The following is a 25940-nucleotide window of genomic DNA, read 5'->3' as shown; positions in this document are numbered from 1 at the left end:
TAAACTTAGCGCTACAATTATTGACTGCTTAAAAATACGTTAGATGGCGACACTTGTACTTAATTGTTTCCTATGTTTTCCATTATATGCAAAGCGACCAATGAACGAGCAGAAAAACGAAGACTAAATAAATGGCGCTTGTGTAGTCGATATTAATCTATAAAATGTTAAGTTCTCTTGATATCATTCGATCAACGTTCGTGTTTCGTGGTGTTCATGATAGAGTGATAATTTTGCATACGTTAGTTAGGATATTGTGTCGCAATCTTCTCAAAGAGGACATCTTTATACGATCTTCTGTTATTTTTAATACTTTTAAACGAACATTAAATCATCGAACTTTCGAATTTTAAATTTTAGATATTGTTTGAAAATAAATTGTGTATAAGAAAAGTGGTGATAACATTTCGAATACACGCGGCATTAAAGATTGCCAAGGTATACGAGTAGCGACGACAGTGGGCGATAGTTGTAGTGGTGGCAGTAGTGATGCTGGTGGAGGGAGAGAAGATCGTACAGCCTGCTCGCGCTCGCGGCAGAATGAAAATGGCGTTGTTCCTTTGCGAACGAAGCAACGGTCACTGACGATGTATCTCTTCTTCGGTATTGCTGTCGTCACCGTCTTTTTCGCCGTTTTTGTGTTCTCTTCATCTTCATAATCGTAACGAATACGTGAAAAATAGAAACGAGAAAACGAGTAGACGAAGAACCAAGAAAATAGATATAGACGATATATGCATATATATATAATATATATATAATATATATATATATATACATACATATATATATATATATATATATATATATATATATGAACGTCGAAAGAAGGAGAGGGAGATAGAGATAGAGTGAAGAGTTGCTCTGTGCGCGCGTGCGATATCCTTTGCTTCGTTCTTCCGCGTGCGTCTCTACGTGCGTCGTTGTGAGAGGTAGTCTCCTGGTCGCCTTCGTAGTCATCGCGTCGAGTGGCAGTGCGGTGAGACAGCTGCTGGTAAAGAAGCGCGCGGTGCGCGTGTAATGTGAGATAGAGATAAAGACAGAAGAGAGAGAGAGAGAGTGAGAGAGACAGAGCCGTACAAGACGAGAGAAGTAGCGTGCGCGAGAGAGACAACAAACACGATGAAGTGACACCGCGACGTGCTAAACTTCGTGGACTGGTGGAATAAGTGTTCTCGGGGGCCGATAAATTCGCGTCGTTGAAGGACGAGTTCGTGCCGATGCCGGCCGAATACCGAGAGAACCACGAGAACGCCAATTTCGCTCTCGGGGCTGGACAACAGGACGCCAGCAACATGACGGCCAACATGTACCGAGTGGGAGGTAAAATATAAAAAGAAAGAGAGAGAGAGAGAGAGAGAAAAGAAAAGAAAGAAAGAAAGAAAAAAGAGAGGAGGAAGGAAGAATGGAGAGAAAAAAAATATTTTATTCGAAGCCCCGTGAACAATCTACCATAGCTCGAACACCACAAACAACGCGGCTTTAATTAACCTAGGACAAATTAATGTTTGCAAATGGCATCGCTATGGCGTCCCCGTTTTACCCCATTTTCTCCCCGCGCGCGCGAGACCCCTCTTCTTTTCTCTCTTCGTCTTTCCCCTCTTTTCCTCTCCGTCCACCCCTCTGCTCCCCTTTCTCTCTCTCTCTCTCTTTCTCTCTTTGCCTCCTCCTCCTCCTCCTCCTCTTCTTCTTCTTCTTCCTCCTCTTCTCCCTCCTGCTACCGCTTCCCCGCTACCGTGCAGCGTCCTGTACGTCTACGTCTGCTTTTCTCTTTTCCTCCCTACCGTTACCCTCCCGCTACCCTCCCCCTTCAACCCCCTTCCCCTCTTTTCCCTCTCTCCCCATATTTTACCTATCTCCCTACCACCCTATACCGGACCCACTATTGCTCCTTCCTTCGGGTCATGCTAATTTCTTGCACGATGAATCCCGTTGATTGAAATCATTTCTTTATTTCTATAAGTATTCTTCTTCATTTTTTTTTTTTTTCGAAATTTTACATTTCTCGAACGCGTTCGACATCATTTTTCTATAAAATCGACGAATTTTAATAGTTCCTATTTACCCGCCAATACCTCTAGTTACTTATATTCGTTCGCAGACGATGTTCTCTTTTTTTTTTCCCCTATACTTGCGCTATATTGTGCGAGATATACATTAGTGAAGTAAAAGAAGGAAAAAAAAAAAAAATTAAAATATATCGTCGCAAGAGGATGAAACGCAAAAACGATGCAAATAATATTTCGAATTGCGTTCTTTTGATAGTAGATATTAGATAAGATGGTGTGATTAAACAACGTTTTATACATTTATAAAAGAAAATTTGCGATATGAAATTTTTCATATTTGAAAAACATGAAAGTTCATTTTAATAACATTCGTTGAATTCTGGATAATACAGTAAAAGTATCGTTAAGATTGTGCGAATATTTTTGTAACTTTATTGAAAAAAATAATATAAATTTTATTTATATACTTCGTAATAATAATTTATTTAATGTTTGATAATTAATACTTTTCGAAGCGAATAAGTTCAATTAAAACGAAAACGATTAATATCATTTTTAATCATTAAAATATTTTTTATATATTCTGGAATATATTTAAATTCTTACAATTTATTAACATATTTTGTTATATATTATATATATATATATATATATATATATATATATAAAATATATCAAATATATATAATATAGTTTTTTTAATTCAATGGAATTCTGTTATATTGAAATAACATATATAATATAAACATATTATTTCAGATTATGTATATTTCGAAACTTCTTCCACTTCTCCTTACCAAATAAGAAGGATAGAAGAGTTAAATAAGGTAAGATAAAATTCGAAGATTAAGTTAATTGAAATTTTTGTGGTTTAAATGTATATGCCAATAAGTCACAACTAGTATTTCTTTTTGTATTAATAAAAAAAGAAAAACATGTTATAATTTACATTGATGTATTGTTTTGTTTTAGACCGCAAGTGGAAATGTTGAAGCAAAAGTCATGTGCTTTTTTAGGCGGAGGGATTTACCTAATACTTTAATAATGTTAGCAGACAAACATCAGTGTAAGTAAATTATAGTATATATTAAATCTATAAGTTGCTATAAATTTCTATATTTAATTATAAAAATATATATAACATAAGATTTTTAAAGATCTTAATTTGTATTATTTATTAAGAATAAGAATATATTAAATTTTCTGGTATTTTTTTTTTTTCTCTTGTTGAGGGGAAAACGGATAATTTGCGTGAAATTTGCGTGAGATTTTACGTTTTTCAAATGAAAAAATACATTAATATGATCAGTAAGTTATTGAGTATGTACACACATCCATATATATACTCACACACACACACACATATACATATATATTCGTAATTTTTATATAAATTATAATTTTTTCATCATTTATCCAGTCGAATTTCTTAAATAACAGCTTTCATTTAAAATCTAAACGTTACTCGAAGCTCACCGTATGAATAGAAACAAATTTGAGAAAAAGCAACGATTAGAATTGAGCATAGGACCTAAAAAATGAAGTTCGATAAAATTTATACATATATATACATATAAACGCGTTCATAAATACATTTGTAAATGATAAAGCGACAGAATACGATAGAAATGGAGGTACGTGTATGCATGTGTCTCTACGCGCGCTCATTCATATATACATGTGCGAGTGTGTGAGTCTCCGAAACTCTCTCGATTTTTCCTTTGCAGTGGCAAAGATAATGAGACGTGGGGATTGAGGGGGCGGCTGGGGGGTAAGGGTGGGAATGTATAATAAGTAAAGTTGGGGGGTGGCAGTGGGGTGGAATGGGGGTTGTATCGATCTGCTGGGGGTGGTTAGGGGGGGCGGTACACCCGCCAAGGCCCCCATTCCACCTCCACCTTTCCTCCCGCCAGCCTCAACTAAATGAATGACTGACGCAGGGGTTGGTCGGGTACGTGTTATGTGTGTTCTCTCTCTCTCTCTCTCTCTCTCTCTCTCTCTCTCTCTCTCTCTCTCTTTCTCTCCCCCCCCCTCTCTCTCTTTTGCACGTATACACATATACTTACACGCACACACACACATTCAGCTCGCCACTACTCTCTTTGGACACTGCAATACATACGTATATACCTATCACGAATGGAGAAGGACGAAGACACACACACACACACACACACACACTCGTGTGCGAGCCTGGGCAAAACTGGTGGCGGTGGTGGGCCTCCACTAGCCATCTTCGTTTTAAGCATTTGTTCCCTCCTCTCCTCTCACCATGCGTCCTCTACCTCCTCCACCTTCTCCACCTCCTCCACCTCATCTACCTCCATCTCCTCCACCTTCCCTCTTGCCCTCCTCCTTCCCTCCTCCCTCCTTTTATGTCGTGCGCGAGTAAGAATGTGTGTGTGAGCATCCGCTCTCTTTCACTCTTATGTGCTTCTACTTGTATTGTATCTCTATCCGCCGGTATTTGTTTCAAATCAGACTCTCCCTATTCTGCCTCGTTCCCCGCATTTCGAGCTGTGCAAATTTTCTGAAAAAAGCTATGTGCAATCTATACATATATAAACAAATATATATACACAAGTATGTGATATGACTACATTTTATATATATATATATAAAAGAAATGATCATTTTTTGCTTTTTTTGTTCTTTATTTCTCATTTGATTTTGAAGAAAGAAAATTAAAAATATCTCAATATATAACAATTTACTAATACCATACTATTCGTGTATATAGTTTTATTATTATATACTTGCCAATTTGTGTGTCTGTAATTAATAATTACTTTTTACTAGTATTAAAAAATAAAAAAGAAGAAGAAAGTTAATTACTTATTCTATAATATATTATAGTAAATCTATCTACAGAGAAAATTTATTATAATGATGAATTTATGCCATTATATTATTTTGTAGCTTCAAAAAATAAGTTTCAATGTAAATTAAATTTGTAAATAGAAACGTGGTGGGAATTGGCTAATGTAATCGAAATTCTGTTTATACAGACATATATGTATCTTTACTGACACATATATTTTCATAAAATTTCATAGATTTGTTATCTATTGTATATGTAATGACACATAAAGAAAATTTGTTAGTTTATTCTTTTACTAAGTCTACTATTTAGTTTGTAGACTATCCTTGTTTTTTATGTTGAATTAGTTTCAAAAATTAATAATCAAAAATAGTAGAGTGGGTTTTGTAATAAAAATTCCAGTGGCAAGTGCGGAGCAGCAAAGGTCAGAATCTCCTGCGAGCACACAGAGTACGAAACTGGAGAATCCAGATTCTACTAAGGAAATCACTAATAAAGATGGGATTGGGCCGAAAGTGATGAACAAAGGGGGCGGGAAAGGGGGCTGGCTGAAGGCCCCGCTATCGGAGGCCCAAGAGCCCCATGGTGAGTGAGCAGTCGATTAGAAAGTGACCACTACAGATGAATCTAGTAATAAAATAAAAATAATATAAAGATTTTCATATTTCTAAGGTTATAAATTTATGAAATATGGTATAGACTTATATTATACTTTATTAATTACTTTTATATTGCTTATGCATAAATAAATACAGAACAAAAAAAAGCATTTTTCCAGAATTCTATCATATTTTTTTTTTTTTTTTTTTTTTTTTTTCTTTTTTTTTAGATCATAAAATAAAGTATTATTTAGAGAAAAGAAGGTTTGTTCTTTTATATAAATTTAGGAGTTTAAACTAATTAATGTATAAAAAATATTACTTAAAAAATACTTTGTGCACATCTATATAAACAAATAATAAATAATTGTAGATTCATCAGTGAGTGTCACAACTGTGCTCCTTAATTATTTCATTAGTTGTATATAGAAGCCAGTGATGATGTAAGGCTACAGATTCAACGGCGGGATTTAAAAATTCTTTGTAATCTTGGTGTTTGCTGTAAGAAAGGCTGAAATTCACTGTAAGGCCAAAGAGACAACAATTTGGGTTAATCGGAGCTTCTCGTTCGTAGTTTAGCGTAAGAAGTTTTCGGTAACTCCGTCTATAAATGTAATGTTTATAGAAAAGCCCATACATCTTTTTATCATGCAGATACTTCATATTGCATCAAATTGTTAATAATTTAAATAGTATACATTTACTGAACAATATATATATATATATATTTAATTAATATATAATTATACACATTAAAATCTATTCATTCAGCATTTCCATCTCTTGATGATATGTTTGGCTTCATTTTCATTTATCATTTTTATTAGTATCATACCATCCACATCAACTCGCAAGAAAATCCCGCCGTATAGAATGATGATTCTTTAGTAATCTGAGGCTTCTCTAAATATGTTGTGTTCTTTTAAAAATACTTTTCTTTTTGCTATGAATGTTATTGACTTACAATTCTTTTTGCACCTTTTTTTGTTGCCCGCTCTTGCTAGTATCTTTTGGTTCATTACTGCGCATTTTGATTGATTCTGCCATATCCCTGCGTTTCATTTACATTTGATTTAATAGTATAGAAAATATTATATTGATAAAAAAGCATTTTAAAATCATACTAATAAGTGCTAAGAAAATAGTATTATTTTATAAACGATAAGAAATAACCACTTTAATTGGTGGATACTAGCACAATATATACGTGGGTATTAAATTCGATTTAACATTATTATTATTGTATTATATGTACAAGTACTAGTATAAATTAAAATTTTCTTATATTGAAAGATATTTACAATGAAAAAAATACATTCTACTAACTTTATCATTTAACGAACATAAAACAAAAGTTTGATTAAGCGTGAATTTTATTACATTCTTTATTTAGCAAAATATCATTTAAGCTTTTCATAATATTAGTTGTCTATATAGTATGTGCAATCACAATAGTATAAACTTTTTTTTAAAATACAGGGATGGAAGAAAGTGTAGTAGGTCCTGGAGGAGTAATGGAATTAAGTACTAAACAACGCCATCAAATGAAGCATAGAGAACTTTTTTTATCTCGACAGGTAGAAACAATGCCTGCCACACATATAAGAGGCAAATGCTGTGTGACATTGTTAAATGAGACAGAATCGTTATTAAGTTATCTAAATAAAGAAGATTCGTTCTTTTACTGCTTAGTTTTCGATCCAGCTCAGCGTACTTTGTTAGCTGATAAGGGTAATTATTTAGGTGAAAATACTAAGGTCAATTTCTTAATGTCTAATATATTTATTTGCCTACTATATTAAATGTTATAGGTGAAATTAGAGTAGGAAGTAGATATCAAGCTGATGGAATAGCACCATTACCCCTAACACCTGCTGAAAAAGAAGCAGATCCTCGCAGGTTACAGGATCTAGAAACATTAGTATGGACACCACGTCATTCATTGACAGATCGTCAAATTGATCAATTCCTTGTTGTTAGTCGATCTGTTGGCACTTTCGCAAGAGCTCTTGATTGCTCATCATCTGTCAAACAACCCTCTTTGCATATGTCTGCAGCTGCTGCATCCAGAGATATTACTCTAGTAAGTATCAAAATTGTATGTAAGAATAATGATATAACATTGTATTTAAAAAATATTTAATATCCTATTGTAATTATTTTAGTTTCATGCAATGGATACTTTACATCGACACAATTATGATGTAGCTAAAGCCATGTCATCGCTAGTGCCTAGTTCTGGCCCAGTATTATGCAGAGATGAGATGGAAGAATGGAGTGCCTCAGAGGCAAATTTGTTTGAAGAAGCTCTTGATAAATATGGAAAGGATTTCTCTGATATACGTCAGGATTTTGTAAGCATATAAATTTACTAGGATTTATTAGTATATAATTTTATTTCAACTATATGTTTTTAATACAATCTATGAACTTAATGCTTCAGCTACCTTGGAAGACATTGAAAAATGTTATTGAATATTACTACATGTGGAAAACAACTGATCGTTACGTGCAACAAAAAAGGGTAAAGGCTGTAGAAGCAGAAAGTAAATTAAAACAAGTTTATATACCAAATTATAATAAAACACCTGTACCTTCTGCTACGGCTTCTGGAACTACGATTGTTCCATTAGGAAATACTAATAATTCTAATGGAAAACCAACTAATGTACTGAATGGCAATAGCAATGGTAATATGACCAGTGATAATACTGGCATACTTATGGTTGGTGTTGGTGGTAAACCTTGTGAGAGCTGTCAAGTTATGCAAAGTTCGCAATGGTATGCCTGGGGGCCATCACACATGCAATGTCGTTTATGTCAATCTTGCTGGATGTATTGGAAAAAATATGGCGGATTAAAGGTATATTAGATTACTGTTTTATTAAATATAACTTAATGTAATTCGGCATATTAACAAGTTAATTAAATATTTCTTGTGTAACTGTCTAGGTTCCCTCCCGTATCGATGATGTAGACTTGGAACGAAAAAGAGGTGGTGCTGGATCTGATGAAGAAAGTAAAGGAATTGGTGGTGCTCATAGACCACATCGTTGCAGCATTCCTTCTTGCGGTAAAGAATTTAAACTGAAGGCTCACCTTAGCCGACATTATGCCAGTGCTCATGGTGTTGACTTACGAGGAAGCGGAGCAAGTGGAGGCGGCGGCAGTGGATCTCCACGGCCTGTTATGAAAACGCGCTCAGCATTTTATTTACGTACTCCGGCATTAGCGCGAGCTGCTCGTCGACTTTGCGCTACCCAGTTACGTACACGTCACGCTGCCAGAGCACCTCATCAGCCGGTGAATGCGGCTCCACTACGACATCTTTGTGCATCGCCTCAATTAACTTCTAAAAGTCCTGCTGAATTGCGCATTTTAGCACGTGCAGTTCGACCCAGACCTCGCCCTCGTGTTACTGATATAGCTACACGCTTGGGTGATCATCCTTCTCCAAGACAGCCTGGAGATTGGGATTGGTTGACACTTACAGCACCAGCGCAACGTAAACAACCAGATCGTGTTTCATTTCCTCGTCCTCCTAAAGCACCTGGTATATATATATATATATATATATGTGTGTGTGTGTATATATATATCGTTCATTCATAATTAACATAATTAAACATTTTACAAAATATTATAAAATATAAACTTTATAATTAAATTAAATAATTTTTTGTTATATTCTTAACAATATTGACATGTTACAGATGGTAGTCTTTTATATGAAAGAGTACCGAATAAACCAGAAGTAGACAGGCTTACATTAACTCCACCTCAAGTACAGCCTGCTATGCAAACTCAACAAACTATATTAAAACGCACAAGGCCTCCATTCGATGAAATCAATGGTTCGGATGGTAAGTTTAAGTAATACTTATTGATATTAGAACTTTTTCTTTATGGTAAAAGCCTATTCCCCAGTATTGAATGTTGTCTCTGTTTACTGGCTACTACTCTGATGTGGATTGGGATGAAGGTAAAATACAAATTTAACGAACAGAGAAAACAAAATATGAGATTGTAATGAACATGAATGTTGGAGTGTTCACATGACAATTGAAGAACTTATGTGCTTATGAATTATCACCGATATTTGAAAAATATTATCAGATGAGTTTATGTAAACTTACCATATGAAGTTTATATATTTCAAGATAAAGTATTTTAATAATAATAATAATAAAAAAAAAAAAAAAAGAAAAAAAAAGAAAAAAAGAAAAAAAAAGAAGATAAGATAAAATTTGTCAAACTTTAAATAGTGTACAACTGTTTCTAAGAGATTTATTATTTTCTGATTAATCTATTAGAATAATAAAACTTTATTATTGAGAATTATAAAAATTTGATAGTGCAATGTATAGATATTCAAAGAATTATATTTTTAAATTGTATTAGATATATGTATTCCAACAGTATGTTTTAGCGATGCTCTTGCGTCCATGGATAGAAACATGAGCGATTTTAAAAAAAAACTTACAACCGACAAGCAGTTTAAAAAGAGATCTTGTGTTATTTTACAGGTATTGCCCTGAACGCAGGGCTCCCTGTTGGACCACCTGCAAAAAGGGCTCATCATTCTCAGCAGTTACATCCAAAACATGCTTTAGAACATACTGCTCCTGCTGTTCTTCCGTTAGCACCACCGCTTAATGGAAGAGCTGTGCATCCGCACTCCTTGCCACATGGTCCACCTTTATCTAGGAGTAACGCGCGTAAACAAGTTATATCGTGGATGGATGCGCCAGATGATGTTTACTTTCGTGCTTCAGATCAGACGAAGTTAGTAATAAAGGAAAAAAAGAAAAAGAAAACAAAAATAATAATAATAATAATAATAAATTTATTAAAACATACGAACTTATAGAAATGAAGATTTCATCATCAATGCTTATTACATTACAGACGAATCAGAAGAAGTTTATCATCGGTGGAATTACGAAGAGCAGCGCGTAAGCCATGGCGTAGATTATCAACACCTTTGCATCCACCTCATTCACAAAGAACGGTACGTGGTGATGATATGGTCGTAATACTCGATTGAATCGGTAATACGATCGGTTAAGCAGCTGATTCAAATCGGTATCGCTGCGAAGGGATTGCGTCATCGTTATACTTCAGTGCCAGGGTGACGGCTGTAAAGACTGCAGCTAGTGTATTATCATTGAACAACTTTGAAATTGAGAAAAATGAGAATGCTTGTGTGGCATTTGTCAAATCCCGTTATTAACAGCGAGTCGTCGAAACTGAAGGCCTCACTTATCCGAACCTGCATGTTGCACTGACATTACCAATCGTAACTCACATGTAAGGACGAAAGATGAGTAATTAATGAAGTTAATGTTCATCGAACTTAAAAAAAAAAAAAAAAAAATAAAAAAAAATAAAAAAAAAATAAAAAAAAATCAAGTCATTCGAATGAAACATGATTTTCTATTCGTATTAATTATTGTTGTTATTAATAATAATTATTAATAATTGAATGTACATATACATCATACCATGCATTCATACAGCATAGCCAGGCAACAAAATACTTGTCCCAATCCGTTGGACACGACTTTAATGTTGGCAAAATTGGCTCATATACGCGCAATAAGGTCGCGTGCATTCGTGCGCGAACAGAAACGAATGTGAGAGAGAACGGATAAGAACGTAAGAAAGAAAGAATGCTCATTGTGAATATTTTTATTAAATTTTCAAGTTTGATGACTTCCGTCGCAACAATTAATAAATAAACATAAGCATAAGTGGAAGAATATTTGGTTTCTTTCCCTTGTCTGCCCTTTTTATTTATTTATTTATTTATTTATATCATTTTTATAGATTTAAAAAAAAATAAGTATAAATGTAAAAATAAATATTTTAATCTACGTATGTCTCTACTGAGAATAATCTATAAATTTACAACATGAAGTGAGGCTCTATAATACATAACCTAGATTGGAAACTCGTGTGTTGGTTTGAGTCTTTCATTAAAGTTACTTTAAATGGATAAATATTTACAAGAAATGGATTTCCAATTGTTATGGTCTTCAGTTTCACATATATATTTATGTAAATAAAAATAGAAATTATTTTACATAAGATCTTTTTATAAAAAAGATCTAACTGAAAATTGTCTCGGAGCACTTCAATAGAAACTAAAATTGTGATATATGTTTCGTATCTAAGTTTGATATATGTTCGTATCCAGATATTAATAACTTCATGGATTGTACGAGTCAAAGTGTTGATAAGTGTTTTTCATATATACAATAAGTATAGGAAGGAAATATAAAAAATTTCAAAAATAAAGAAAGTTTATAAATAGTAAGAAGCACTTTTTTCAGAAAGACCATCATGGATTGGGACGAAATTGAGAAATTGGCGGCAGACTTTCAAAATGCTCAGCTTAGTAGTAATTTGCAAAAGTAGGTTTTATATACACAGTAGTATTTATTATAATTTTATTATTACAAAGAGTCAAATGATCGCTATAATGTACACGTAGTATTTTATTTGCATTATTACTTTTTTTTTATTTTTTTTTATTTTTATTTATCTTTTGTAAATAACAATTTACATATATTCATTCAAAAAAAAAAAGAATTAAACATATGGAATGATACAATTATATTATTTCAAAGTTATAACACAAAATACGTATAGTAAATGTCATTTGACATAAACGATTTATTCATATGACGAATAATAACGAGACATAATTATTTTTTTAGGTTAACAGAGAGCAACTGTATAGAAATTGTAGCAAAGCTCATAGAGACAAAGCGTTTGGATGTGGTCTTTACAAATGATAGAAAAGAATATGTTACGCGACAATATCTTAAAACACAGATCATAGACGAATTAAGTTTTCATGGTGGTAGAATGAATTTGAATGATATAGCACAAATTCTTAATGTCAGTTTGTCTCAAATAACAACTTTAGCTAATGAAATTCAGACATGTGATTCTGGTATTCACGTAGTTATAGGATATTTAATTAATGAAGAATATTGGGGACAGATGATGAAGGATATAAATGATAAACTCTGGCAGCATCATTATGTCAAAGTAGTAGATTTGACATTGTTTTATAATTTACCAGCAGAATTTATAAGAACAACTATAGAAACTGCCTTGACTCGAAAAATTATAGCAAATGTAGAAGTTACACAAGATAAGCAAATATACTATACTAATAGATTTATTAAAACAAATAAAGCCAAAATAAGAGGTGCTTTATCTGCTGTAACAAAACCTATTTCTCTTTCTTTAATTTCAAAGGAATGTTCTGTTCCTGATTTTGTTATATTCCGTAAGTATTCACATAAATTTGTGCAAAAAAATATTTTATTCCTATATATAATTCTATATAATTGACATTGTTTGCAAATTATTTTTAGCAATATTGGGTGATCTCCAACAAAAGAAACAAATATCAGGTATTGTAACAGGAGATCAAATAAAAACTAGTATGTTTTTACCCCATATTTATGTTAAAAATCAAACTCAATGGATTCATGATTTCTATAAACAAAATGGATATTTAGGTATGCATTTTTTTTTCTTTTTTTTATCGATATATTGATATTATTTTTTTTTTTTTAGAATATGATGCACTCGCTCGACTTGGAATATCAGATCCAAAACATACCATTAAAAAGTACTTTCCAAATGATGATATAATTTTTTTGGATTCAGTGGCAGTCAATAATATTATTGTAGATCAACTTAAAACTATTGCCAATGATACTATTAATACAAGATCTTTCACAGATGTTCGTGATTATTTGCCTTCAATGCTTACTGATCAAGATATTCAAATTTTTTTGAATAAAGTTTTGGAGAACTGTCCAGTCAAAGTATTCATGGAAACGGTTTTAGTTTCTGATGATTTTTTACAAAGTTTATTACAATCTTTATATAAAATTGCAGAGAATAAAGCACAAATTGTGGTAACTAGTGGAAAGTGGTTACAATTAATTTGTGAAGATAAAATCAAGTTCAAGAGTGATGACAGTATAGTTCGAAATAATAAAACGCATAAAAAAGAGGAACGGCGTAAGAAAGCAACAAGTGGAAAAGCAGGTGGTGGAAATCAAGGAAGAGAAACTAAGACCAAATCGACAAAGAAAAAGTATCTGCAACAAAAATTTAACGAGGATCTTTCGGACGAAGAAAACACATATACTAAAGATAAAAATGTGGAGCATGAATTGGTATCATTAGAGGATATTACAGCTGAACTTTTAAAAAATCGTGAAATTTCAATAATAGATGATTTGGCAGATCAATTAGCTTTAATGTTGCAACAAAAAGTAAATGAACATGCACTATGTTATGCAGAAAAATTAGCAGAATCTAGTGATGTATTTAATACGGATGAACTCAAAAAGGATTTAATTATTCTAGTAACGAATATTAAAATGTTCAATGAAAGCATTGAACTTTTTGAACAGCAAGGACAACGTACATCTTTAACAGAATACTTAATGAAATCATTATGTCGCGATTTTGTAACGCGATTATTTAAATTGGCCAGTTTACAAAATAAATTGCAATATCCTGATAATATAGATTTTAATGGAATAAAAAAAATACTTGTTGAACTACCTTCAGATGTTCAAGAACCACTTAATGACATATATTCAGCTGTTACAAAATGTGTTATCAAAGATTTTTTAAATCTTACTACTCCAGCATTACAAGCTTGTTCTGTGATACAAAAGAAACATAATAAAGATATAAATAAACAAATTATTTTTACTCATAAAGAAGCTTTATTAAAAGAATTGAAAATAACACAAGATCCAGCATTGGCATTAAATTTGGTGACAAGTTTACTTTTTACAGCAGCAACACAAAATATTATACATATGTCTGGAAGACACGTGTCAATGGTTTTGTCTTTTCTTCAGTTGTACATAATACCTGAAACTGCAGAATTATTGAGCAAATATTGTGGTATGCATTTATAGTATTAATATCTAAAATTGCAGTAATCTGTGCTTTATTTGTATAGTATAGTAATGTAGTAAAGTATATTTGGATATCATCATATCATAACATTAATAACTTTATTTTAAGATTTTATGGACAGTATATGAATAAAACTTATATATGTTGGTAGCATAATGTTTAAATATTTATAACAAATTTATCGCATTATTTTACAGATTTAGTAAGAAGTAGCATATCATCTTCTGAAAATATTGAAAAAATGGAAGCACAAGAAGCATTAAACAATAAATTGGAGCAAATAAAAGCGATTCCTGATAATATTAATACTCATATAAAATCACAAAAATCTGAAGCATAATAATATAAATTTGTGCTACATATTTATACAAGTTGTAATTATATATTAAAATTCGATTCACAATTATTATGTTAGTTGTTACTGTTATCTTTTGTTACTGTTTAATCATATTTTTATATTATAAAGTTGCCAAGATTCTAGTGAATCCAACACAAGCAGCAACAAATGTCTGCCCAATCCCCCATACTAATGCATATAATGGTGGCATTTGATGGCTCGATGCTCGATAAACAAATGCAACAGCAGCAGAACTTAATACCCCTGATGTCAATGGTAGCAATATACCCATTATTATTATAAGGAGTGGAAAAAATCTTTAAAAGAAAAAAAAATATTTATAGATCTTTATATAATTTTATAAAGATCACTAAGTGCAATAGTATCTATTTAAAAGTTCTACATACTTTCCATACTTATGTTGTCGTAAAGTGGCAAAACAAATTGTACCAGCTATCATATGAACAAATATAGAAGAAAATAATGCCCACAAGAATATCTGGTACCACATCTCTGAAAGATTATAATAATTGAAAACAAAAAATATATATAAAATATTTACTTCGATAAGTATATACCTTTAAATTATTTTAATATACATACCAGCAAAAGAAGTTAGTGGCATGTAAAATATATTTCCTGCATTCATGTTTCTTATAACTTGAGTATGAGGTAAAGAATTTTCTGTGTGTTCATTCATGACGTGTTTTTGGAAGTCTTTGTTGTTTTCTTCTTTGCTCGTTTAGAATAATTTTTATAATCTAAATATGCATTTTGGAACCTATTATTAATATAAAATATTGTTATATTATATAGAAAAGGATGAAAAGAAAAATATTCTTTTCTTATCAATATGATAAGGAATATAATTATTAAGGTTATAAAACAGATCAATATTATTATTATGTGTATATAATATAAAATCTTTTTATATTCAGTTTTGTGTTAGTTTTATATACCTTTTTGCAACAAAAATCATTTTCATAACCAATAAGCAGTATTTTGTAGCACATAACCTTTTGCGCGTGTGTATATGTATATATATATATCCACGCAAAAGAAAATTGATTACTGCAATATCTTCTAAAGCACTAATTCTATGAAAAATACACTATCATTTTTTTATTTATAGCACATCGTAATAGTTTTGTTTTTTCTAAAAGATAAAATCGAATCAGTCTAACTTTTCCTAATTTATGATTGGTCTTTAACATGACACTTACGTCATTGATTACAAAAATTTTTAATTTCCATAAAAAATGTAAATAATGGCTGCACAAAATGAAATCTAAAAAGTAAAGTATTTTCAATTCTAATAAACTTTATATATTAAAATGCAATTAATAATTTTTCTTATAATATTCTATGGTTTGTTTGTTTTGTTAATACTAACGCCTCCTTGCGGTAAATAAGGAAACACAGTCAGCTGATTTTGTCTTCCAAGCGTCTAGAACGTATTTATCAATAAAGTTTACGATTGAAGAGTTTTGGTTTGTAAAATTAAATTGTGCATTGAAGGAGTAAATAATACAATGGTGGATATGAAAACTAACGTAAATTTCGCGTGCCAGAGGTGCTTACAGCCATTGAGATTAGATCCCAGTTTTAACCATCTAGGAGAACATACTCTGGCCGAACTCTCACGTAGGTAAATTCTATTTTAAACTATTGATTTGTTAAATATCATTTTTTTTTACATATTCGAAAATAAGGTATTAAAATGCTACGTTGATAATGATTATAAAGGTAGCTGTACATTATATAAGAGTATTGTTATAGACTTTTAATTCTCCGACAAATACACACAATAATACGAAAACATGATGAAATATGAATATATATTAATACATGTATATATATATATATATATATATATATATACATATATATAAATATATAAATATATACACACGCCCACACACACAAATCATATTTATACAACAAAGTTATAACAATTTTTATAATAGTTATATCATATATATGATACTGTATGAATCATACAGTTTATAAAAAATATATAAATTCATCAGATTTTATTTAATGATAGTACCCCTACAGCAACAAGTTGTTGGAGAATTAGAACCTCCAAGTGGTAGTTTGGAACATTTAGTTCCACCATTCAGATTAACAGAATCAGGAAATGGAACTAATGGTTTTATGCTGGTTGGTGATTCTGGTGAAACAGAAAGTTTAAGTCATCATTTAAAAGTATGTTAAACTTTTTAAAAAATTATTTTCTCGAATGAATTGTATAAATAATTATTTATTTTATATCATATGAAGGTAAGGGCAACGCTGTTTGATATTTTAAGTAGTAGTAGTTCTGCAGACCATCCACTTTGCGATGAATGTACAGACAGTTTATTGTTATTAATGGATCAACAACTACGAATGACAGAAGGAGAATGGTCAGACTATAATGAATATTTAAAAAAATTGGAATCTGAACAACAGCAATTGGGATATGAAGATATAGAGATGGAAAATTTAACAAAGGAATTACAAGATGCGAAATCCGAAGAAGATAGAATGATAAGTGAATTAGAAGCCTTAAGGAAAGAAGAAATAGCTACAAGAAATGCTATTGCAGAACAAGAGAAAGAAAGAGTAAGATTGCAAAACGAAGAAGAAAGATATTGGAGAGAATACTCAAGACACAAAAGAGATCTGATGTTAGGAGATGATGAATGTCGAAGGTAATTAGTGAGAGATAATGCATGTATTTATATTGTTTATATCAATAGAAATATAATGTACACATTAAATATATATTTACTGAAATATTTTTATTAGCTTGGAATGTCAATTGGCCTATGCAGCTTCTCAACTTGAAAGACTGAAGAAAACAAATGTCTTCAATGCTACATTTCACATCTGGCATTCGGGACATTTTGGAACTATTAATTCGTTTCGTTTAGGACGTTTACCTAGTGCACCAGTAGATTGGAGTGAAATAAATGCTGCATGGGGACAAACAACTCTTTTACTGGCATCACTTGCAAGGAAAATGAATTTAACTTTTAAACGGTTTCGTTTAGTACCGTTTGGTAATCATAGTTATATTGAAGCATTAGATCAACATAGAGAATTACCTTTGTATGGAAGTGGTGGTTTTAAATTTTTATGGGATACGAAATTTGATGCTGCTATGGTAGCATTTCTTGATTGCTTACAGCAATTTAAAGAACAGGTAGAAAAAGGAGATAGTGGATTTTGTTTACCATACAGAATGGATCGTGGTAAAATAGAAGATTCTGCCACAGGAAATTCATACTCTATCAAGTAATATAACTTTTTATTTTGATATAGTTAGTAAATTATATTAATATTATTTAAATATTTTTGTATCACAAGTCATTGTGTAACAATAGAACTTCGTTCATAGAACTTTATCAATGTAGACTTGTTGAGTCTATCTATTTATATTTTATATTGCATTTTAATAACATCAACTTTTTATATCGTTTCAGAATTCAATTTAATTCTGAGGAACAATGGACCAAGGCCTTAAAGTTTTTGTTAACAAATTTAAAATGGGGCCTTGCTTGGGTCAGTTCACAATTTACAAAAGACGAAAATGAGCACTGATTTAACATTAATTTACGTAATTTCATTGTATTTTGTCTATGCAACCATTTCTTATTCGCTTGTGTACATTCGCTCTATTTGTAAATAAAATTGTTCTATAATTTTTCTTCTATCTATTATAATTTCTTAACAATTTTATATCTCGTATAAATATTAATTGAATTTATTTCATTACCATTTCTGAAGTAAAGATTAATGCCCATGTTTATTGCTTAGAAACCAGGATATACCAAAGAGAAAACTGGAAGGACTTTGTACTTCTCCAGAATTAATGTACTCCTTTGCCTCTTCAACATTCATTTCCACCAGTTCAATAAGTTCACCCTCAGATTCTGCACCACCTCCTTCAATATCACGAATTTTACAAGATACAATCTATGTTCTTGCTTGCTATATGCTCAATTAAATGTATAACATTTATATTAAGCTTACCAGGATATATATGCATTTCATCTGTCACCTCTACATAAAAAAGTGTTTGTTTGGTAGCTCCAGATCCTACACCTCTGCAAGAATCGAAAGATGTAAATAAAATCGAAGCTTAACAATCTTTGACTGTAGATATATAAATATATATTTATTAAGAACAATAAATATAACATATGGACGGTGCAAAAGTGGGACTTTATACATGTACAATACGAGAATACTTAATATATTTTTAAATAATATCAAGAATAATGCAGTAGGTTGTATAATTGCTATTTCTATACTTTCAATATTATTGTTGGATTTTTTTTATCAAATACTTTTGACAACTTTGATAACGTGAATGAATCTTTGTCTTTTTTTGTTTTATATATTCACATTATAGTTCACTATATTGTATTTCCACCTGTAGGTGACGATCTTTTTGAAAGCTGACGCAGGTGCTTCGTATCCGCACTCTTCCCTCAGTTCGTCTCTTGCTATCTCGACGAGAGGTTTGTCCTTGTCTACGATACCCGCACACAATTCCAAGGTCAGACCCAATGACGGTGGATATTGCTTAATATTGATTTCCTTGACATTATCTGGTAAGCAAGCATAATATGCCGCTGGTCGGAATTGTCTAACTAAAATGAGTTTCTTTCGAGTTGTATTAAAAACAACGATTCCCACGCTGTCATGTGACTTTACAACATCCCAAACTTTTTCATGTCCATCTTGCATATAACAAATTCTTACTGGCTTGACCCACGGCGAATCTATCGGATATTTTCCTATTTGAATTTTTTTTATGTCAAGTATTTTTTCCCGTACAATTTTATTTCTTGTATTTTGTTTAATGGCATCCATATTTTCTCTCGAAATTAAAGATCTTCAACTGTCACAAGGATCTTATACTATCGATTCACGTTGTTGCGGTAAACGACGCACGTCGATAATGCGAAGAACAAAGTGTAGAAAGCGCGCGAATTTCAAAATTCCAAAAAGATATTCCTACTTCATCTTGCACAACATCGATTCCATTCATTCGTAATGACAATGTCAAGTGAATTTGAAATAATTTTAAATTTGAAAAAAAAAAAAATTATTTTTGCATAATGGACAATAAAGTTCTTCGATCGTGTCATTTTCTCGGCTTTCTCGTTTTATTGAATTTTTTATCTTTTTTCAAGATGTCTGAGATTTTTAATGCATCGAGTATATCTTGCTGCTTAACTTGGGTATCGATATGAATGACGTCGGGCTTTTTTCGATACCTACTAACCGCTGCAGGAGGTGAAAATTCAATTTCCATATCTGACGCGGTCGAGCTAGATGCCACAGATTCGTCGTCTTTGTTCTTTACAATTTTAAATTGCAACGGTTTCATAGGTTGTTCTAGCTTTGGCATATCCATAGTGTCTTGCTTGATCGGATACATTGTAACATAGTACGTTCCATCTTTTCTATGAATGTGTAAAGTTGGTGGTAGTTCTGTTTCCTCTTCGTTTTCTTTCTTTGCTTGTAACTTTTTCACCGAGGTAAAGCTCATACTCCTATAAGTTTTACCTTTTCTAGTACGGAAAGGTACAGCCCTTGGTTTACCCTTTGATCCAGCTTTTGCCTCTTTAAGCAATTCGCTCAAATACCTTCCTATAGCACCAGGCTTCCAGCCGATTCGTGGTTTCAAGTTATAAAGCGTGCTACTAGTATTCCATAACCAACCCATATTGGCTGGTACTCTCATACGGACATCGATACAATTTTTGTGACCATAATGAATACCAGGATAAACATCGCCGATGGAATATACATAACGCATCACACGTTTACTGACCTTTATAGGTGTTTTAATAGTACGATCTCCAGAGGGACTTATAGAGTTGATCTTAAGCTTATGTTTACCCTTTTCACTAGCTTTACTACTGGTTAAAGGTGTTGCCACACCAGTACTTAAAGGCTTTATTTGCGTCACTGATTTCTTATGAGAAAATTCTATATTTTCGATTGATTCTACAGTATCAATGACCTTCTTACGTCTTGATTTACATTTAGGCTCACCGCAAGGACCTAGATCAATTTCCACAGGTACAGATGGCGTGGCATCGATATCCTTCGACTTGTCGATCTTTTCCTCTCTCTTCTCTTCCTTCTTTTTTGGCTTTGCATAAACAACGGTTGAACCGTTATCAGGTAGCGTAGGTACAGCTTCGCGTACGACCCCTGTACGACCTGGCACGGCTATCGTTAATGGCGTTGCTGCGGTATAAGCCGAAGTTGAATGAGGCACGGAAACGTTATTAATGCCTGTATCAAATTTATGTGTTCCAATACGTGAATTGCAAGGAGCTGTGCAATGAGGATTTGGCAATGGTAATGCTTGCGCTCTCTTCTCTACCTGTGTATCATCGGTCTCGTAATCTTTGCTGATATCTCTGCCAAAAAAGGGACTTTCCGAAGGATCCATCAAGCCTAAACCTTCGAAACCAGGTACCTTCCCTAAGGAATCTACGAATTCTTGGGCTTCCTTGAATGCGCGCAAGAGACAATCAATACCTGTACATGGTTTCTTATTGCAATCTGGACCGCCTTTTTTCCAAATAGGCGGATCCTGTCCTGCGCAGGTACAGCCAGGCTTTGCCTTTTCTAAACTTTTCAATCTGCCCTTACAACCCGTTTCTTCGCTTTTTTTGTAAAGACTCGGTGCACCGGAACACACGCAACCTGGTAGATCATATTCATGTCCTCCACCTTGCAAACGATTATTTTCCTTCGTGATTTTATCACCGTACCAAGTGAATTCGATATTATTCTCAACGTCGATCGGTGTATCGGTATTATGGTAATAATCGTCTTCGCTACTTCCGCTTTTTAATCGGTCATTATCCTTCTTCATTTTGTTTCCTCGTTTCTGACGGTAAATTTTCGTTTTTACATATTACAATGAACTTTTGAGGATTTCTTAATTTCATGCAACACAAACGCTGACAACCGGAACGACATATTAATGGATGCAGCGTTTGGTTTATCGGTAGACAATTGCAAGTTGACTCGTTGGGATAAGCTTTATAAATCAAGTTACGATACTCACGATTGTTCAACTTCTCAGCTGTCGTTAAATATTTAAAACCTGGATCGTTTATTGGCAACCGTGGCGATGACGAAGCAACACCACCTCGTTGAAATGGATTATTTCCTTTTTTAGATAATTTTTTGCTCATCGGATAATTTAGAGATTAAAACGTAGTAAAAGATATACTTTCGTTTTTAATTGAACAAGAATTTAGGAAGCATATCTAATCCGATGGATTATTTCAGGTTTATTATTATTGCGAAATACGCCATTAATTTTGTGGTCGACAAGACCGACGTCTAATTTTTAAACCTATGTATTATGTCTTTCAGTCATCGGAATCGATTGAAGATATTTTGTTGTCATGGTGATATATTATGTTACTTTGTGGATTACATACATATCAACGTAATTAAATAACGACTTTGAAAAAAATAAATTTGACTTGTTCGTTATTTATTTGATTTAGATTTCATGTAATGTAAATTCACATATGTCATTATTTGTAATATATCAATCTTTTCCTATATATGTATGTATGTATGTATGCATGTACACATGCACATATATGTAATATCAAAGTTATTTATACGCATAAAAAAAAAAATAAATAAATAAGATCATATTAATAATCAGGATCATCGATTATAATCTTAATGAACGAATCATCGTTATTTCGTAGCCTTCTTATTCTTTTTAGCTTTCTTTTTATTCTTCTGCGTGGTTGATTCCTTGACGTCTGAACTGGCGATAAAATTTTCGTGTATTGATTCTGGCAGAGGATAGTCTTCCTTGAGCAAATCATGACGTATGTGAGGCGGTATATTTCGTTCGACGCAAAATTCTCGCATGTCGTCCTTTTTCTTGAAAATGAAAAAGCTTGGTCTAAGCTCGTATTTCGTAGTTATGAATCGTCCGAAACAAGTGATCTTCAATTCCATATCCAATATTCCCGATGGATTTTCTCCTGGATCCAATAAGTGAAAACCACCTTTTACGGAGAATGGCTTTGGCATATTTTCGGTATCATTCGTAGACATTGCGATTTGATCGCATAAACAACCAGATAATTTAACAATGGCCTCGGCCAAAGGATAAGTATCACCGACGCAAAATACACCGATACCAACGCTAGCATTACGTAGCTCATCTACGAGATCTTTCGGTTTTCTAATGAATAAACAACTTCTACCTATGGAGAAACGTACGATCCCATTTTTTTCTACGATAGTAGGTGATTTCTTTAATGATTCAAAATCTTCCCTTGTGATCTCGAATAGAGGGAAATCGAGAAGCTTGACTTTAATTGCGATAGCACGATCACCAATGTCCTTCACTTTGTTCGGTGTCAATTGTAATTTGTCGATCAACACTTCCACGAGATAAATCTGCTTGTCTTGACCACCGAAACACGACATCCTGAAAATATAACTTAATTTTTGTCTTTTTGTTATTTTTTTTTCTTTTCCTTTTTTTCTTTTTTTTTTCTTTTTTTTTTTTTAATTTAATTTAATCTTTCTCTTTTTTTACATCAGTCCCAGCATAATTTTGTCTGAAGTATAAATGAGAGCGCGGAAAATTTAAAAAAAAAAAAAAAGGATTATATCTCGAAAGGTTAGGTGATTGTGACGTTAACAAAAGAATTATGATTGCATTGAGCAAGCAAATACACAGTGTATTTATGTTCAGATGTAGATACGTTACCTGTAGGAAAAATTAGTTATGTTAATAATAATAATGAAACGATTTATCATACTTTCTTATCTATGCATATATATATATATACACACAAAAATTATGCATATAGTATTTCTCGAATTTCTTTTTTGGTATCTGCAATTTCGTCGTAGATTATTACGTAGATTTTACATTTACTCTATACTTAAACCTATGGCGCGAAACACGATGCAAAACACCGTTACCGGGATCCGTAAGAGAGGCGTTTCATTTCGTCATATTTTCTTTTTTAGAAATTAATCATTATGTCCGAAGATTGATTCTTTATCAATTTACCGTTATATTAATATGAACATTTATATCAATTGAAAACTCGTCTAATTGAAAGTTACATATAATTAATATCAAATATTTCAATTGTATATAAATGAGATAGATTTTCAATTAAATTAATTATATTAATAATAGCAAAAGTTAATTAATATTATAATTTTATTTCAGGATAAATCGGAAAGAAGAAAAAAAAATTATAGAACCAATCGAGCCAACGATTATTTCTGACGTACATACGTTGACCAATCACAAAGGCGTATAATAATGACGAAGTTATTTCTTATTGGCCGACAATCGATATCTTATAAATACATATCGTATAAAAAACGTTATAAGTTAATAATTACTTCCGGCTTTCGTTGACCAATCACGGGGGCGTATAATAAAGACGAAGTTATTTCCTATTGGTTAACGAACGACATTGTATAAATACGTTATTAATATAAAAAGTGTTCGTTGGCGTATGCAAATAGATCGGTCGTCGAGTAATGAATATACAATTAATCGGCATTAATAAATATTCTGAATGAGTGAACAAGGTCAATGTCGCAAAGCAAAAAGCAAGAAAGTAAGTATTCATTTATATTATTTACATATGTATTATATATTCCAAAGTAAGAAGAATATTGAATCGATTTCGTTGTATGGAACGATGAGGAAGGAGAAGGAGAATGTACGGAGCTTGTATGTAATTATTATTCGTGTCTCTTCATATATATATTTTTAATCGAGTCTTAGAGAATAAGCGTGAAGATCATTCATATATTAAAACTCGTTTATTCATAGTAAGAGATATTCTAATGTATCTACTAATTATAAATTAATAATCGGCCTACGTGATATCAGAATACATTGAATTAATATTAATACGTAAATCGTACGTCGTACCTACGCGAAAAGATAAACGTATTTAATCATTCACTTAACGTGGTTATAAATAACTCATCCAAATGAATCGTCATAATAATCCAATAATTTAGAGGATAGAATTGATCGAAAGTTTCGTTTTGAATTGTAATATGTTATGTAATTATACGTATTTTAGATTAATTCACTTTCATTTAGTTCGACCTGGAAGAAAATAACGATTACGATGTGAGAAAGGGATAAAAGGAGAAAAAGAAAAAAGAGAGAGAGAGAGAGAGAGAGAGAGAGAGAGAGAGAGAGAGAGAGAGAGAGAGAGAGAGAGAGAGAGAGAGAGAGAGAGAGGAAGAAGATCCGGGTCCAAAAAACTCACTCTCCGGCACTGTGACTTAACGTTCGAAGGGTTAAATATGCCAAGAAAAGTCACCTTGAAAACGGACCGTGCCTCGTCGTAGTCTTAGTCGTCGTCGTCGTCGTCGTCGTTGGGTCCTGAGAGAGAGCACCTTTTGTCGGGACCATGCTGGGGTCCCGAACACCAAGAGCCGAAGTATGCGCTAATTGGTACGGGGTGCAGCGCACGCACACACGTTCCTTATATCGGATACGGTGAAAAGAAGGTGGACTAAAGTAAGAGAAACGAGGAACACATGAGAATGAAAGAAAGAGAGAATGAGAGAGAGAAAGAGAGAGGAAGGGTATCGCGAACACCGTTGTGGGTGCTCTCGTCGTGGGGCCCATCGGTGGAAGCTACTCGAAGGATGAGACGAAGTTAAATTCCTTGCTGGGCGACACAACGGCTCGTTAAAATGCTTCTGAGAGTTTTGGAAGCGGGACGTCCTGCGTAATTGGCGATTAACGATTAAACGTATTCTTCCACAATCGTTTGCTCTCACTCTCTCTCTCTCTCTCTCTCTCTCTTTCTTTTTCTTTCTTAATTTTTTTTTTCTTTCTCTCTAGTTTCTTTATTCCAATGATGGATATTAGATCGAAACAAGAGTTGTTAAGAAAAATATGTTAAGAGGTTAGAACGTTGCCTAAGACATTGTGTGTGTTCATGTATGTGTATTTATTTATACTATTTTATTTTACTTTGATAACACTTTCGAGGATATTATTGTGATTAATATTTCTTAAGAAACTGTTTTAATTGAAGTTTCGTTTATCATACATCTGCATCTTATTACTGAGAAAACATTTTACTTACATAATTAAGAATCATCAGTGATCTTACTATACATATATATATATATATATATATACATAC

At 32.4% G+C, this 25940-nt stretch overlaps 6 protein-coding genes and 1 long non-coding RNA gene across 18 annotated transcripts in view; 4 read left to right on the top strand and 3 right to left on the bottom strand.

The window, feature by feature from the left end:
* Positions 1 to 831: 831 nt before the first annotated feature.
* Positions 832 to 10755, top strand: MTA1-like (metastasis associated 1-like). 4 transcript variants are annotated; one of them, XM_085663157.1, is made up of 13 exons: positions 1177 to 1323; positions 2769 to 2836; positions 2982 to 3075; positions 5233 to 5415; positions 6909 to 7160; positions 7241 to 7512; positions 7595 to 7783; positions 7873 to 8292; positions 8382 to 8982; positions 9143 to 9290; positions 9380 to 9411; positions 9956 to 10214; positions 10338 to 10755. In XM_085663157.1, exons 1-13 carry the CDS (start codon positions 1221 to 1223, stop codon positions 10474 to 10476), a joined length of 2760 nt encoding a protein of 919 aa, XP_085519283.1. In that variant the 5' UTR covers positions 1177 to 1220; the 3' UTR covers positions 10477 to 10755. The 4 variants fall into 4 exon arrangements, with proteins under 4 accessions (XP_035737345.1, XP_035737346.1, XP_035737348.1 ...); XM_035881452.2 differs by lacking the exon at positions 9380 to 9411 and having other exon boundaries at positions 832 to 1323; positions 9143 to 9292; positions 10338 to 10752; XM_035881453.2 differs by lacking the exons at positions 5233 to 5415; positions 9380 to 9411 and having other exon boundaries at positions 832 to 1323; positions 9143 to 9292; positions 10338 to 10752.
* Positions 10756 to 10943: 188 nt separating this feature from the next.
* Ufl1 (UFM1 specific ligase 1) lies at positions 10944 to 14736 on the top strand. Of its 3 annotated transcripts, none has more exons than XM_085663159.1 (6): positions 10944 to 11087; positions 11765 to 11845; positions 12152 to 12732; positions 12821 to 12967; positions 13026 to 14381; positions 14594 to 14736. In XM_085663159.1, exons 2-6 carry the CDS (start codon positions 11775 to 11777, stop codon positions 14734 to 14736), a joined length of 2298 nt encoding a protein of 765 aa, XP_085519285.1. In that variant the 5' UTR covers positions 10944 to 11087; positions 11765 to 11774. The 3 variants fall into 3 exon arrangements, with proteins under 3 accessions (XP_085519285.1, XP_085519284.1, XP_085519286.1); XM_085663158.1 differs by lacking the exon at positions 10944 to 11087 and adding an exon at positions 11300 to 11489; XM_085663160.1 differs by lacking the exons at positions 10944 to 11087; positions 11765 to 11845 and having other exon boundaries at positions 12199 to 12335; positions 12403 to 12732.
* A 118-nt stretch (positions 14737 to 14854) lies between these two features.
* On the bottom strand, positions 14855 to 15473 carry LOC118448336 (transmembrane protein 170A). The gene is made up of 3 exons (XM_035881462.2): positions 15337 to 15473; positions 15141 to 15246; positions 14855 to 15050 (listed from the first exon to the last, which is right to left on the bottom strand). The coding sequence occupies exons 1-3, from the start codon at positions 15431 to 15433 to the stop codon at positions 14855 to 14857; spliced, it is 399 nt and encodes a 132-aa protein (XP_035737355.1). The 5' UTR covers positions 15434 to 15473.
* A 451-nt stretch (positions 15474 to 15924) lies between these two features.
* Positions 15925 to 18426, top strand: Atg6 (Beclin-1-like Atg6). 2 transcript variants are annotated; one of them, XM_035881457.2, is made up of 6 exons: positions 15925 to 16028; positions 16147 to 16377; positions 16781 to 16941; positions 17017 to 17429; positions 17527 to 18015; positions 18204 to 18426. In XM_035881457.2, exons 2-6 carry the CDS (start codon positions 16266 to 16268, stop codon positions 18319 to 18321), a joined length of 1293 nt encoding a protein of 430 aa, XP_035737350.1. In that variant the 5' UTR covers positions 15925 to 16028; positions 16147 to 16265; the 3' UTR covers positions 18322 to 18426. The 2 variants fall into 2 exon arrangements, with proteins under 2 accessions (XP_035737350.1, XP_085519287.1); XM_085663161.1 differs by lacking the exon at positions 15925 to 16028 and having other exon boundaries at positions 16128 to 16377.
* On the bottom strand, positions 16772 to 19751 carry LOC118448334 (uridine diphosphate glucose pyrophosphatase NUDT14). Of its 2 annotated transcripts, none has more exons than XM_085663162.1 (4): positions 19157 to 19751; positions 18754 to 18827; positions 18497 to 18665; positions 16772 to 16906 (listed from the first exon to the last, which is right to left on the bottom strand). In XM_085663162.1, exons 1-3 carry the CDS (start codon positions 19597 to 19599, stop codon positions 18514 to 18516), a joined length of 669 nt encoding a protein of 222 aa, XP_085519288.1. In that variant the 5' UTR covers positions 19600 to 19751; the 3' UTR covers positions 16772 to 16906; positions 18497 to 18513. The 2 variants fall into 2 exon arrangements, with proteins under 2 accessions (XP_085519288.1, XP_035737353.1); XM_035881460.2 differs by lacking the exon at positions 16772 to 16906 and adding an exon at positions 18257 to 18395.
* A 122-nt stretch (positions 19752 to 19873) lies between these two features.
* On the bottom strand, positions 19874 to 23720 carry LOC118448253 (uncharacterized). Its single transcript, XM_085663200.1, is given in 4 exon segments — positions 19874 to 21619; positions 21621 to 21945; positions 22478 to 23221; positions 23507 to 23720. Coding segments are annotated over 4 exon segments (2865 nt in total). The 5' UTR covers positions 23557 to 23720.
* Positions 23721 to 23990: 270 nt separating this feature from the next.
* The window catches only part of LOC118448337 (uncharacterized), a 38804-nt gene continuing 36854 nt past the window's right edge, over positions 23991 to 25940 (top strand). For 4 of the 5 annotated variants that reach the window (XR_014983356.1, XR_014983360.1, XR_014983358.1 and 1 more), the window contains exon 1: positions 25030 to 25303. This is a non-coding gene — a long non-coding RNA (uncharacterized LOC118448337). Of the gene's footprint in view, positions 24381 to 25029; positions 25304 to 25940 lie in introns of those variants that run through there. The other variant, XR_014983359.1, reaches the window with a different exon arrangement.

The sequence above is a fragment of the Vespa mandarinia genome, chromosome 20, assembly GCF_050613455.1.
Source record: "Vespa mandarinia isolate Hongniang chromosome 20, ASM5061345v1, whole genome shotgun sequence".
Classification (NCBI taxonomy): domain Eukaryota; kingdom Metazoa; phylum Arthropoda; class Insecta; order Hymenoptera; family Vespidae; genus Vespa; species Vespa mandarinia.
Note: the sequence above shows the minus strand (reverse complement) of the source record. Positions and strands in the feature narration are given on the sequence as shown.

Bases quoted from the DNA above. Each gene is read 5' to 3' on its own strand.
- MTA1-like (XM_085663157.1), top strand. From the start codon at position 1,221: ATGCCGGCCGAATACCGAGAGAACCACGAGAACGCCAATTTCGCTCTC. The intron at 1,324-2,768 runs GTAAAATATAAA...ATATTATTTCAG, and splicing joins CAACATGTACCGAGTGGGAG to ATTATGTATATTTCGAAACT. The intron at 8,293-8,381 runs GTATATTAGATT...GTAACTGTCTAG, and splicing joins AAAAATATGGCGGATTAAAG to GTTCCCTCCCGTATCGATGA.
- Ufl1 (XM_085663158.1), top strand. From the start codon at position 11,461: ATGGTCTTCAGTTTCACATATATATTTAT. The intron at 12,733-12,820 runs GTAAGTATTCAC...AATTATTTTTAG, and splicing joins TCCTGATTTTGTTATATTCC to CAATATTGGGTGATCTCCAA. The intron at 12,968-13,025 runs GTATGCATTTTT...TTTTTTTTTTAG, and splicing joins TAAACAAAATGGATATTTAG to AATATGATGCACTCGCTCGA.
- LOC118448336 (XM_035881462.2), bottom strand. From the start codon at position 15,433: ATGAATGAACACACAGAAAATTCTTTACCTCATACTCAAGTTATAAGA. The intron at 15,247-15,336 runs GTATGTATATTA...ATAATCTTTCAG, and splicing joins GCCACTAACTTCTTTTGCTG to AGATGTGGTACCAGATATTC. The intron at 15,051-15,140 runs GTATGTAGAACT...TTTCTTTTAAAG, and splicing joins CGACAACATAAGTATGGAAA to ATTTTTTCCACTCCTTATAA.
- Atg6 (XM_035881457.2), top strand. From the start codon at position 16,266: ATGGTGGATATGAAAACTAACGTAAATTTCGCGTGCCAGAGGTGCTTA. The intron at 16,378-16,780 runs GTAGGTAAATTC...ATTTAATGATAG, and splicing joins TACTCTGGCCGAACTCTCAC to TACCCCTACAGCAACAAGTT. The intron at 17,430-17,526 runs GTAATTAGTGAG...TATTTTTATTAG, and splicing joins GGAGATGATGAATGTCGAAG to CTTGGAATGTCAATTGGCCT.
- LOC118448334 (XM_085663162.1), bottom strand. From the start codon at position 19,599: ATGGATGCCATTAAACAAAATACAAGAAATAAAATTGTACGGGAAAAA. The intron at 18,828-19,156 runs GTGGAAATACAA...CGATTCTTGCAG, and splicing joins AAAAAGATCGTCACCTACAG to AGGTGTAGGATCTGGAGCTA. The intron at 18,666-18,753 runs GTAAGCTTAATA...GTGATATTGAAG, and splicing joins TGAAATGCATATATATCCTG to GAGGTGGTGCAGAATCTGAG.